Raw genomic sequence first — 13,425 nt, 5'->3', positions numbered from 1 at the left:
CTCATTATCCAGTATGCAATCACGAGCGCTAATAAAGGGCTCTGCTACCCCCAACAATGCAATTAATGTCATTAGCTGTCTCTCAGAAACTCTTCTACACTTCGGTGCCAGGAGCGGTCCGCTCATTCATCCCTTAGTCATGCACTCGGGCATGTATGCCCTTTTCTGCTTACTCCGTGCCTTATCTAGAAGAACTTGCAACACTAGGGAAGTGGCTATCCTACAGAGCGATGAGGGGCACGACCAAGGTATGGCCAGGTGCTACTGAAACCCAGAGGAAGTGGATGGACAAGCACCCCTGTTCCCCAGCAGCGGTTCAAATCCCAGCTCTGCCAGGTTGAGTGATGGATTACTACCTCTAAGTCCCATTTTTAAGACGGGGATAATCATCCTAACACCCCACAGGGCAGTTGGGAGGATTAAGTGGGATGCTGCCTAGCTAGTGCCATGCCCAGCTTTGGCACAGAGTGTACGCTCAGTAAATGGGCTAGAGTTTGATGCCCTATTCTCAGCCTTCACGCTTTGCCAGGCATGTCCCACTTCATTCCATTCTCCTTTTGCCTGAAAGGATCGAGGAAATCCTCCAATTCGGAAGGTTGTAGAGTGAGACAGAGAATCCTCTTTCCTCACATGAATAAATGGGGCAGCAAATTTCCGAGGGCAGGAATACTCCTGGCCAAGAAGGTGCGCGGTGGATGAGGCCCAAGCACACTCGACTCTCCCTGGCTCGGGGACCACAACCAGGGCTCCTCCACCTGTCAGACAGCATGCTTGTCCCTTTCTCAGCCTATTCCTCCATCACAGTCCCAGAGACAAAGACACCAGGAATCTTCATCTGCACCGGGATACCTGGATCACAGACAGGAAGTGAGGGTGGGCTGATTCGTATGACGGGCTAGAGACACACACACTCACACCACGCCACTATGGACACCTATGTATGCAGGCTGCTGGGGCCTTGCTGGGGCTCTGGCTGCTCCAAAATGACCCGGCAATGACACATCCACCTTTATGAGGAAAAAAAGGTCTGCATGCACATACACTGACAGATGTAAAAAAGGACATATCTATAATAATAAAAGCGTAATATACGAATTAGACCAGACGTCCTTCCAGATGACCTTCCAGGTGAAGACAGGGCTGCGAGGGAAGCCCAGGTCCCGGGTGCCTGCTGGCGGCCAGAGGCAATCCCGGGTCCCGGGTGCCAGAGGGAAGCCAGTGCCGGCAGCTGGGGGAAGGAAGGCCTACTCTTGCACAAATTTCATGCATTGGGCCTCTAGTGTATATATACACATACACACACTTGGGAAATTTCTGGAACAATACACATAAAATTGTTAGCAGTGGCTGCCCCTGTAGAATTGAGGAGATGAGTTATGAGAGGGGGAGTTTCAGATTCTATTTAAAACCCTTCTGTTATTTTATATGAGCATACATTATCTATCTATACCTATGTTGACATCTCTACCTAACTGTAGATAAAACAAAATACAGCCCAGCCGCAGTGGCTCAGTGGTTGGGGTATCGACCTATGAACCAGGAAGTCATGGTTCAATTCCCGGTCAGGGCACATGTCTGGGTTGTGGGCTTGATCCCCGATTGTGCAGGAGGCAGCCAATCAATCTTTCATCATTGATGTTTTAATCTCTCTCTCCCTCTCCTTTCCTCTCTTAAGTCAATAAAGATATATTTTTTAAAAAGAAGAAAATAAAACCCCCACAAAATACAATTTGGCTTCAAGAGCCTCTTCCAGACTTAGGAGGTGAGTGTGGAGGTAGAGGATCGGGGAGAGGGGATGAGGAAGGGAGGACGGCCAGAACTTACTGGTGTTGTGGTCTATGAAGTAATCTCCAACCTGTGGGTCATACGCCTCTTCCCATCCTAGAGGCAGCTCATCACTAATGCAGTCGGCGAAGGTGAGCGGTTTGGTGTACCTGGGTGGGAAGAGAAGAAAGACTCCATCAGCCTACGGTCCCCACAACCCTGCAACTCTTGGCCTCCATGCTACTCGGTGCTGGCCCAACAGATCCCAAAACCCGGCAGTGACATCAGATCTGTCCCTGTTGTCCTGGGAAGGTGAACACATGGAAAGAGGCAGGGAATCTGTGTCCCAGCCCCAACTTAGTCACTAACTAGGGAGAAAATTGAGCCGGTCACCTTCCTTCTCCGGGCCTCCAGTTCTGCATCTCTCCCTGAAGGGTTTGCAGGAAAGGGCTTGAAGGTCAAGGATTGCTTTTGGACTTGGACTCCAGCCCTCTCTGGCTTCTCCACTTGCAACTCCCTCGCCCGTCCCACCCCCAGTCTTCCTCCCAGCTCTATGGCATGGTGTCATGCCCACTTCCCCTCTGGAAAGCTGACTTACTGTAGCATCTAGAATAGCAGATGCCCCCGCCCTGTGAGTTTGGCCAAGAGCCGTATTTCTTGCCTGCTGAGCTGGTTCCCAAATGCCTGTACCCACTGCTCTCCTTCCCGAGACAATCCAGCCTCAACTGATCTTGTAACAATAATCACCTGCCAAGTCCCCGTTTCTGCCTTGAGTGAAGTGGCAGTCATCACTCGGTCTTGTGGCTAAGTCAGCCAGACATGCAACTCACCCAACTAAAGGAACAAAGGCTTGTTCCAGCCCGAGACACCACAAACTGCCAGTCAAGTATTTCAGCCAGAGTGCCAGGAATCTAGACATACCCGTCTGCCTGAGTGGCCCCTCCAGACAGCTCCTGGGTTTCTAGGGTTGCTGCCTCTGCCTAAAATACATATTCTCATCTCCTTGAGGGCCCCTGGTGGAGCGACCTGGTGCATTTATGAGCTCTGCAAATCCACGGTCCGGCAGGCTGTAGAAATACCGATTGACTGAATTCCTGGCACTCTGGCTCAACAGCTCTGTTAGTTGGTAATTTACTGCTATACTGTAACAGACAATGAGGATGAGGCCAGAGGTCTGTATGACATGCAACAGGTTAGTCACCATTAAGGGAGGGTTCAATAAGCATGATTTCCATTAGCTGTGTGAGTCTGGCAACTTAACCTCTCTGAGACTCAGTGTATTGATCTGTGAAGTGGGGATGATAATCATTCTCCGGGATGTCGTTTAGCTTAACTAAGGCCATGCTTACAAGAACATTTAGCACAGATCCTGCTACAAATGAGCGCACAACAAAACATTAGTTATTATCCCATTTCCCAAGCAGGGAAACTGAGGCTAAGAAAGACTAAGTAATATTCTCAGTGTCAAAGACCAAGCTGGGATTTCAAGCAAGGCAACGTGTCGCCGGAGCCCCTGAGGTGAGCTAAAAGGTCCTCTTGAAAGTTGACATCTTCACTGCACCTCCTGAGCCCCAAGGAGAACCACACAGGTGACGGGGCCTTTCTTCAGCTAAGAATGCTCTTCGCTCGGGGACACCTGTGCCGGTCTGGGTCAAGTTCCTGCGAGGCCGCCTGCAGCCCACCCAGCCCCACCCCACACTCTGCTCAGATTTCAGAAACAGAAGGCCCCTTCCAGCAGTGTCTCCCCCACTCCCACGTCTCTTCTCAGTGTTTGCTCCCTCTTCCTTATGGAGAATGAAGACCCAAGCCCAAGAGCCAAAGCTCATCCCACATCATTTCATCCAACAAATCTTGGAAAGGGTCCCTGAAGGAACGTTCCACCCAGGCGTACACCCCTTCCCGGTGAGCTACTCCATCTCTGAGGACAGGTAAGCTGTGAGGGAACAGGCATGCTCGCACCAACCACACTCAGACCTCTCCTTGGGGCTCATTCCTCGCCCGGCATTCTCCCAGCCTGGCCTTTTATCGTATAAGATAAATCTTATACGATCAGTCTGCAACCCAGAAAACCAAGAAGCTGTGTCCCTTCCCGACCGCTGTCCGGAATATGTGTGAGGATTCTCACCTTTCAAAATTCCTCTCTGGGGATGGATGAAATAATTTCATCAATGGTGCATCTGAGCAAGGGGACCCTATACCCCCCACAATTTGTTGTCACTAAGTATCTGTGGAATGGGCGCATACGATCATGCATATGTAGGAACAAAAAATAACAACGTGTTCTATATTTTGCTAAAATGGAAGGATGCTTTCAATTTACTATGCGAAAGACAGCACTGTTGAAAGAGAAGATCTACAGGATACTATTATGTATATTTTGCCCCAAAAAAGTGTGTTTGTGTGTGTGTGTGTGTGTGTGTGTGTGTGTGTTATGGATGTAGAAGAAAAATTAGAAAGTTAAGACATTAAAAGGTTATCTTGGTACAGAGATTTCAATGAAATTTAAGTGTTTTATCCTTCTTTAAAATTAATGTTTCTGTAATGTTCGCTTGTTAATTATAATTAAAATAATAATGGTTAAATGTAGGCCTAGAAAGCAAATCATATACAACATGTTTCCTCTCTGGAAGCATCAGCACAGCTACATCACAGAGCCGGTCAATCCCAGCAGGACAACCTGAAGCCTACTGCCTGATTCCCAAACCCGGGCTTTGCTAACACAAATTCACGAGACCCCGCGAGTCTCAGAACAATCTGGAATGCGGCGTCAGCTACGCCAGAGACACAGAGGACGAAGCGGGACCACAGGGACGCCCGCAGCCGGCCCGAGGCGTGGAGCTCCTGCCTACTTGCACCTTCAGCTTCCACGCCTTCCTAGGAGGATACGCAGTGCACGTGGGTAACACACGGCTGCTTAATGAAAAGGCAGCTAAGTGATTCAAAGTCACTGGCACAAGTGATTCACTGAGCTGTGTGTGTGACATGAGGAGCGGGGAGAGGCGGAGGGAAACATCAACAATGCAATCCCTTTTCCAGCAAAACAGGATCCACGGACTGTTCCAGCCTTGGACACGGAGAAGTCGGAACTGAAATAATGTTGGCTACAAGCATCACTAATGTGACCGACATGTGTGTGTGTGTGGGTGTGGGGGGGGAATGCCGAGTCCAACTTGCAGCAAATGCAGATATTGTGGCTAGCAGGGCTGAAAAGAATAGTAATAATAATAATAAAGTGAATAAAGAGGAGCCAAAGTTAGAAGGGGAGGGCAGGAGGAGAAAGGACAGCTTTGGTTTGATATTCAGGGATCCCTTCAAAGGGAACATGGGGGAAGCCAGGGGGCTGATATCCGGACACCCAGCACTCTTCCATGGGAAAGAGAAAAGCTCCCATTGGGAGACTACGCAGCTAAAAGAAACCTGGACAGCAAGAACCTCTCAGAAACAAATGCCAAGAGGGAGATGAATTATTCAGTGTGCAGAGACGTGCCGTTCAGACAGGATGAAGGAAGCGATTTTAGCTGCACGGGGATTTAAACACACATATGTATACACTCGTGCATGTGCACACACACACACACACACACACACACACACACACACCCCTTCCTGCCAGGGAGGAACTGTTTAAACCAGTCCCTCCTGGGAAACTGCGGGTACTTCTCTGGTTTGTAATGTTTCCCTTTGGGCAAGCGCCAAGAATGTGAGCTGGGAAGAGATGTCAGCTTTCAGATGTGGCCAGGACTTGGGGGGCTTGCCCCAACCCCCTCTGATGAAGTGATCACCCCACCCTAGCCCGGTGCAATCCCAGGCTCCATGGCCTGGGCTGCTGAAAACCCCAATATGAAATCAAATGACCCAAATGCTGGAAGGGCGAGAGGGAGGGAGGGAAGAGAGGGTGCTGAGCAAGAACTCTTTCGGCCTCTGCTTAATTACCAACCTGTGAAGGGACACAAACATTCCAGGATGTTTCACAACGGGCCCTCCTGGAAAAAGGGCCCGGATGTGTCGCCTTGGATACAGGGAGGTCCTGCCAGATCACCCTACACCGGGCACCCGGGCACACCTGTCCCTCTCCCAGCTCCATGGGCTGTGGGAGAGGGCCCGGGAGCAGGCTGCCGTGGCGGGCGGGCATTCAGCATTCAGACAGCATGTCTTTTCTAAGGCGGCAGCTCAGAGGAGAAGCGGGAAGGCTTCTGCCAAGTCTAACACTGGGTGGTGATTCTCTGGGGCCTGAGGAACGCAGAACGCATCTTTATGTTTCTGGTGCTTCCCGAGCGATCCTAACATTTCCCACAGTAACCTCTTTATCGCATCCGTCCGGCAGGATGCCGGCCCCAGCCCCGCGCTCTCCAGGGGCCAGCGGGGAGGGACAACTTCCTAAAGGGCTCTCCAGACTCCGCGCCAAGAACTGTCCAAACTTTCAGCAGAACCTCTCCTGCCGGTTCTTCCCGCCCAGGGGTGTTTCACACGCATAGTTCCCATAGCTCAGAGGTCACACCCCTGTCACGTGCCTTTGCCTCCGGCTGCGGCACAGAACCATTTCCGGGGAGCCCCTTCACCTTTCACACCTTGGAGGCTGCAGTGGGCTCTCCTTCCTTCCCTTAATTCAGTTCTGTTCACACACTTTCCTTCATTCATCTTAACAAATCTGAGGATGACAGAAATAACCATCTCCCAAGTTTGCTAGGAGGGCTGAGCCACGACACACAGGTGAACCTCATTAATAAACGCCAGCTGCAGAGTGGACGAGACAGCGCCCTGCCCCTCATGCTGCAGTCGGGGAGACACCCCAGCCTGGATGTGAGCTGACGTGGTCATTTCAGCCACGCACTGCAATTCAGAAAAAAAGACAACCGGAACCCTAGCCGGTTTGGCTCAGTGGATAGAGCATCGGCCCAAGAACGGAAGGGTCCCGGGTTCGATTCTGGTCAAGGGCACGCAGGTACCTCAGTTGCAGGCTTGGCCCCTGGCCCTGGTCCAGGCATGTGCGGGAGGCAACCAATCGATGTGTCTCTTTCACACTGATGTTTCTCTCTGTCTCTCCCTCTCCCTTCCACTCTCTCTAAAAATCAATGGAAAAATATCCTTGGGTGAGGAAAACAAAAAACAAACAAACAAGCAAAAAAATGCCACAACAGGATCAAGTGTAAAGGGGCAGGTGGCCATGGGAAGCTTCTGGAAGAAGGTGATCTTTGGAGGGAGACCAGATAGACAGTGGGAGCAAAGGGAGCAGTCAGCACGCAGGCTCTGGGGCGGGACATTAGAGATGGCCCATCTCTGTGAGGAGTGATGGGGCAGAGGCAGAGAGGGGCAGAGCTGGGCTTTCAGGGGTCTGGGCCCCTCGTAAGGACTTTGAGCACCACCCCCTTGCCCAGCTGCAGAAAGTGACCCGGAGAACCTGCCTGCCTCACCCTCCTCGCCGCTCTCTTCTTTTCTCCCCATTTCTTTTTTTTTTTCTTTCTTTCTTTCTCTCTCTCTCTCTCTCTCTCTCTCTCTCTCTCTCTCTTTCTTTCTTTCTTTTAGAACCTCCCTGCCTCGCCCTCCCCTCTGCTCTCTTCTTTTCTCCCCCATTTCTTTCTTTTCTTTCTTTCTTTCTTTCTTTCTTTCTTTCTTTCTTTCTTTCTTTCTTTCCTTCCTTCCTTCCTTCCTTCCTTCCTTCCTTCCTTCCTTCCTTCCTTCCTTCCTTCCTTTCTTTCTTTTTTAATATGTTTTTACTAGAGGCCCAGTGCATGGATTCATGCACCGGTGGGATCCCTCAGCCTGGCCTGTGCCCTCTTGCAATCTGGGACCCCTCAGGGGATGTTGGACTGCCAGTTTCAGCCCGATCCCCGCAGGCCAGGCCGAGAGACCCCACGGGTGCACGAATCCGTGCACCAGGCCTCTAGTATTGCATATTAAGATCTTTGGTTAATCTCTTCCCGCCCGCCCTCTTCCCCCCTTTCCTCTGAGATTCATCAGTCTGTTCCATGTTCCCATGCCTGTGCTTTGAGCATCTGCCCCCTCGTGGGCAGTGCGCATCATAGCTACCGGTTGAACAGTCGAATGGTCATTTAGGCTTTTATATATACTAGGTGTACCAGTTAACAATGACGGATTTTGTAATGAAAGAAAACACGTTAATTTCAAGAGAAACATCAAAAGTGCTTTATTTAAAGTAATGTCCATCACTAGCTACACATTTCCCCCATCTTTCAGGTAATTTGTGGATACCGTCCCAATAGAACTTTTCTTGTTTTGAGGCAAACCATTCAGAGACCCAATTTTCCACTTCTTCGTACGTTTTGAAGTGCTGCTCAGAAAGTGCGTGTGCCATCGATCGGAACAAGTGGTAATCTGAAGGAGCAAGGTCTGGCGAATACGGCAGGTGGGTTAATACTTCCCAGGCAAGATCTTTTAACGTGTCTTTAACTGCTTTTGAAGTGTGTGATGGTGTGTTACCATGAAGCAAAATTACTTTGCCATGTCTTCTGGCACATTCTGGTCGTTTTACAATCAAAGTGTGGTTCAAATTAATTGTTGTAGGTTGTGATCAGTATTAACAGTTTCACCTGGTTTTAGAAGCTCATAATACACCACACCTTCCTGATCCCACCAAACACAGAGCATTGTCTTCTTTCCAAAGCGATTTGGCCTTGAAGTTGATGTTGATGGTTGACCTGGACCAACCCATGATTTTGTGCATTTGGGATTCTCAAAATAAATTCACTTTTCATCGCCAATCACAATTCAATGCAAAAAAGACTTTCTTTCATGCTGTTGAAGCAACATTTTACTGATGACTTTTCGGTTTTCCATTTGTCTTTTGTTCAGTTCATGTGGCACCCATTTTCCTTCCTTTAAAATCTTTCCCATTGCTTGTAAACGATCGGAAATTGTTTGCTGAGCAGCGTTTAATCTTTCTGCAAGTTGTTTTTGAGTTTGACACGCAAATTCATCCAATAATGCTTGTAATTGTTGGTCTTCAAACATTTTTGGTTGACCTGGACGTTCTTTGTCTTTCACATCGAAATCATCACTTTTAAAGCATTTAAACCAGTGTTCACAAGTATCTTGAGATGGAACATGTTCACCATAAGCTTCCCGAAGTATACAATAACTTTTTCTTCAAAATAATGAATTTAAACTTCCCACAAATGCTCTTTTTTTTGGCACGAAATTCGACATTTTTAAGCGTAAAAATATCTATGATGTTAACACCTTCAGAAAATTTGACATATGAAGTTTTGAAGCTTGCTGTCAATACAACAAAATAGCATACATATCAAATCACATATATATATCAACATATGTGTCACTCCATCTATTGAAAAAAATCCGCATTATTAACCGCTACACCTAGTATATAGATTGATTTGAGAGGGAGACGAAGGGAGAGGGATAGAGAGAAACATCCTGACCGGCTGCCTCCTGCACTCTTCTGATGGGGATTGAGCCCACAGTCCAGGCACGTTCCTGACCAAGAATCGAGCCAGTAACCTCTTGATTCATGGGTCGATGCTCAACCATTGAGCCACACTGGCTGGGCTCCCCCATTTCATTAATCCTCCAAGCAGCAAGAACTTATTGTATGGACACAACAGCTCAGTCCTGGGCCAGGCATCACAGGGGCTCGGATGTTTGGGGAAGCCTTGATGTTTCTACCTTCAGGGGCCTGGGGTCAGGCCAGGGAGCCAAAGCTTGCCCTGAAAGCAGGAAGTGACCTGTCCCCGTGACATTAGGCGACAGTATATGTGGCAGTTACACGACCTGAGAGTGCGGACCACAGAAAATCAGCGGATGCAAGGATAGCTAATAAGGTGCTGTAACCGCTGTACAGACCGAAAGGCCAAGGAACGGGGAGAAGAGGGAGACAGAGGCAGGGGAGGCTGGAGAAGAAAGGGAACGGTGATGGGTTTCACGGTTAATGGGGAGACGGGGCCGATGCTACCCACGAGGCTCAGAAATCAGTGAAACTCGGCTGAAACCCACGCTCCGCCCCTTGCACCACCGTGGGTGGTGTTACGTAACCTGGTTAGGAGGCGTTTCCTTCTCTGTGAAACTGAGACATCTCAATCTCATAAGGGTGTTGTGGGGATTAAGTGAGGTAACCCACATAAAGTGCTGAGCACAGGGCCTGGCATGGAATAGCCCTCAGTAAGATGAGGGATGTCAACGCAGCCTATTGAGCGACTCCTGTGCTCTGCGTACCGTGAGAATCGGGTCACTTTTAGGACTGATATGTTAGCTATCATATTATCACCATCATCATCACCATCATCATCATTCTTCATCCCAAGAGATACCCAGTGGCGGTTAAAACGCACAGGCTGCAGACTCAGCCCCCTGGGTTCCAGGTAGGCCGTCCCTGCCTCGCTCTGTCCCCTGGGGCGTGAACCCACCCGGCCTGAGTCTGCTTCTTCCTGTGACCACCTGGTCCAAATGAGCAGTGCTGAGCCCACGGCTCGCGGGGCTCCACCAACATTAGCCGTTACTGTGAGTTACATTAGCCGTTACTGTGTGCCTGTTTTCATGATGGGGAAACGGAAGCGAAGTTACTGTCCAGGCGCAGAGCCTAGAAGCCCTGGGCATCCGCAGGAAGCTGGTCTCTGACTCTCTCCTTGGAAATTAAACCAGAGAAGATGGGAAATGGCAGCTGGAGGGGACGCGGCTCTCAAAATCTGCTCCCTGAGGGAAGTGGTCACAACCAGGAATTTCCAAGTTCTCCGTCTCTGGAAATCTCCCCATTCCCTCCCTTCACGCTCAACACACCTGTCTCAACATTCTGGTTTTTCGACCCCTACTTCTCCTTGCTTCGCTGATTTGGCTGGGCTGGTTTATCCAGAAACTCTCCTGGCCTAGTCACTCCCACTCCCGGAATTCTTTCATGGGGAAAAAGAAGAGGAGGGAGAGCGCTGGAGGGAAGGTTCCAGACTGCTCTCCCCGTCCCCTTCTCCTCTTCACACCAGTGGCTCACCTTCATCGGCCCTGCTGGGTTCTTGGGATCACACACCTCAAACCCGGGCCTGCCCCCTTCCTCCCCCGCCTTCCCCATGTCTCGCTGCCTCCAGCTCCCCGACGCCACGCTGAATGTGGGCTGCTATTGCTCTCCGTGGCTCGCTTACTGGGATGTGAGATTATAGCTCTTGTGAACCAGATCATGGATTCAAGTAGGAATGGCCAACTGACTACGGGAGGGCCAGATGCAGCCTGCAGACACCTTTGTCTACCACGGTGCTGCGTTTTAAAAATGGGGTGGCGCAGGCAGTCTCTGAGTGTAGACAGTCCCCTGCTGTCTAATGCGTTACTCCTGCCTCCCGTCTTATCAAGATGCAGCACTGAGTGGCCGTTAACTGAGGGCCGTGGAGCCAGACTCCCTGGGTTTGAATCCAGGCTCTGTCACTTCCCAGCTGTGTGACCTTGGATACGACACTTAAACTCTCTATAGCTCAGTTTTCACATGTGCAAATATAGAAAAAAAAAACAAAACCAAAACATTTATGGAGCATTCACTATGTGCCAGGAACTAATCCAAGCAGTTTACAGACATTAATTAACCCATTTGGCCCTCATAACAACCCTTCCAGGTAGACCTACCTCACCCTCACAGTGTCCTCTGAAGATCAAATGAAATAATTCCTGAAACACCGCTTTGGTACATGATGTGAATACAATAAATGTGAGCCAATTCATTATCATCCTTTTCATTGCTATCCAAACGAGGCCCCTGATGCAGGAGCATTAAAGAATGCTAACACTGAACCCTGGCTGGTTGGCTCAGTTGACTGGAGCGTCGTCCTATACACCAAAAGGTTGCAGGTTCAATTCCCGGTCAGGGCACATACCTAGTCGCGGGTTCAATCTCCCGTCAGAGCACGTACGGGACGCAACTGATCAATGTTTCTCTCTCACGTTGATGTTTCTCTCTCTCTCCTTTCCTCTCTCCAAAATCAATAAAATAAAATAATATAAAAAGCATATCCTCGCCCAGCTGGTGTGACTCTATGGTTGAGTGTTGGATCTATGAACCAGGAGGTCACAGTTCGATTCTGGTCAGGGCACGTGCCTGGGTTTCAGGCTCGATCCCCAATGTGGGCATGCAGGAGGCAGCCCATCAATGATTCTCTCTCATCACTGATATTTCTATCCCTCTCCCTCTCCCTTCCTCTTTGAAATCAATGACAGTATTTAAAACAACAACAACAACACATATCCTTGGGTGAGGATTAAAACACTAATTCCTTTGTTTCATTGGTGAGAAAACTGAGGCAGAGAGATAAAGACTTGTCCAGGGCCACCCAGGGTCAGTGGCAGGGCTGAGACTAAAACCTGGGGACCAGCCCCAGACCTGCACCACACTCATGACACCAAGAGACCAAGTCAGCCTGGGGCTGGGCTAGGATCCATCTGAAAGGCGGTGAGTATCTGAACAGCCTCCGAGAAGTAGTTACTGCTAGCATTTTCTGGGTTGCATGAATTATATAATAGCTATAACCTCATTAGACTGGAAGAATAATTATCACTGAACCCATAGGAAACGATGAAGCTCCCATTCATGCAGAGAACATGTTGGGAGATAAAGCCTTCATTTTGCTCATTGGAGGGTAATTTCCTGAAAGTCCAAGAGCAGAATCAAGTACCTGGTCTACATGGTTGCCCCTCATCCGGCTCCACCCCAGCTTCATCCTCAATCCCGAATTGGGGATTAGGATATAGAAGTTCTGTGTCCAGCCCTGGCGGGTACTGCTCAATGGTTGAAGCGCTGGCCCAGGCACTGAAGGGTCACAGGTTGGATTCCTGGTCAAGAGCACATACCTGGGCTGCAGGTTCAATCTCTTGCCCCAGTCAGGGTACATGTGGAAGGAAACCAATTGATCTGTCTCTCTCACATCAATGTTTTTCTCTCTCTCCCTCCCTCCCTTCCCTCCCTCCCTCTCTCAAAATCAATGAAAAAAAATATTCTCCAGCGAGGATTAGCAAAAAACAAACAAAAATATAGTTCTGTGCTCAATAGAAAGGGCCAACAGAACCAGAGGACTCGTGTTCCCGTCCTCCTTACTGGGCACATTCCCTCCCAGCTCTAAGCCTCAGTGTCCCCATAGGAACAAAGCAGCAGGGAAATCTGCCTCTCGGGGTTCTCACAGGATTCAATGCACTGGTGCCTGGGAATGACTCAGCACAGCGCTTGGCACACACCCTGGGCAGGCAGGCATGCAGAGCCCTCCTTTCTGGATTTAGGAGCCTGAGGGCACTCAACCCCCAGCTTTATGGGGTCCAGTCCCAGGAGCTGGCTTTCCAAGAGTCTTCCCAGGGGCTGGGTGTCTGGGAGCATCCAGCACTAAGAGCAAAAGTTGCAGCACACTCTGGCCTGAAATGTGGCTGTTTCTCTGTTTCTTGAGCTCTGACTCTTACCCCAGGCATGCAGCCCGAGGAGCAGTAGGAACAGCTAGAAATGGAATTGGCCGCGAAGGTTTCTCCAGAATCCTGCCTCACCTCAGGCCCCTTCCATGGCAGCACAATCTATACAGAGCACTGGGAGGGGGCTGACAAGATCTGGATTTGAATCCTGCCACCAGATCAGCCATGCTCTTGGGCAGGGCATGTACTCTCTCTGGGCTTCCCATCTGGAATATAAGTCTCTGAGGCTCCCTTGCAGTGTTAGCCTATCTGGCCTGTCTGTCCCAA

At 49.7% G+C, this 13,425-nt stretch overlaps 1 protein-coding gene across 1 annotated transcript in view; it reads right to left on the bottom strand.

Moving 5' to 3' along the window:
• The window catches only part of WWC1 (WW and C2 domain containing 1), a 123,703-nt gene that overhangs the window by 63,155 nt on the left and 47,123 nt on the right, over positions 1–13,425 (bottom strand). Inside the window, exon 2 of the mRNA XM_008147638.3 lies at positions 1,825–1,934. Within this exon, the coding sequence (XP_008145860.2) occupies positions 1,825–1,934 (110 nt within the window). The remainder of the gene's footprint in view (positions 1–1,824; positions 1,935–13,425) is intronic.

Source organism: Eptesicus fuscus, chromosome 6, assembly GCF_027574615.1.
Source record: "Eptesicus fuscus isolate TK198812 chromosome 6, DD_ASM_mEF_20220401, whole genome shotgun sequence".
NCBI lineage: Eukaryota > Metazoa > Chordata > Mammalia > Chiroptera > Vespertilionidae > Eptesicus > Eptesicus fuscus.
Note: the sequence above shows the minus strand (reverse complement) of the source record. Positions and strands in the feature narration are given on the sequence as shown.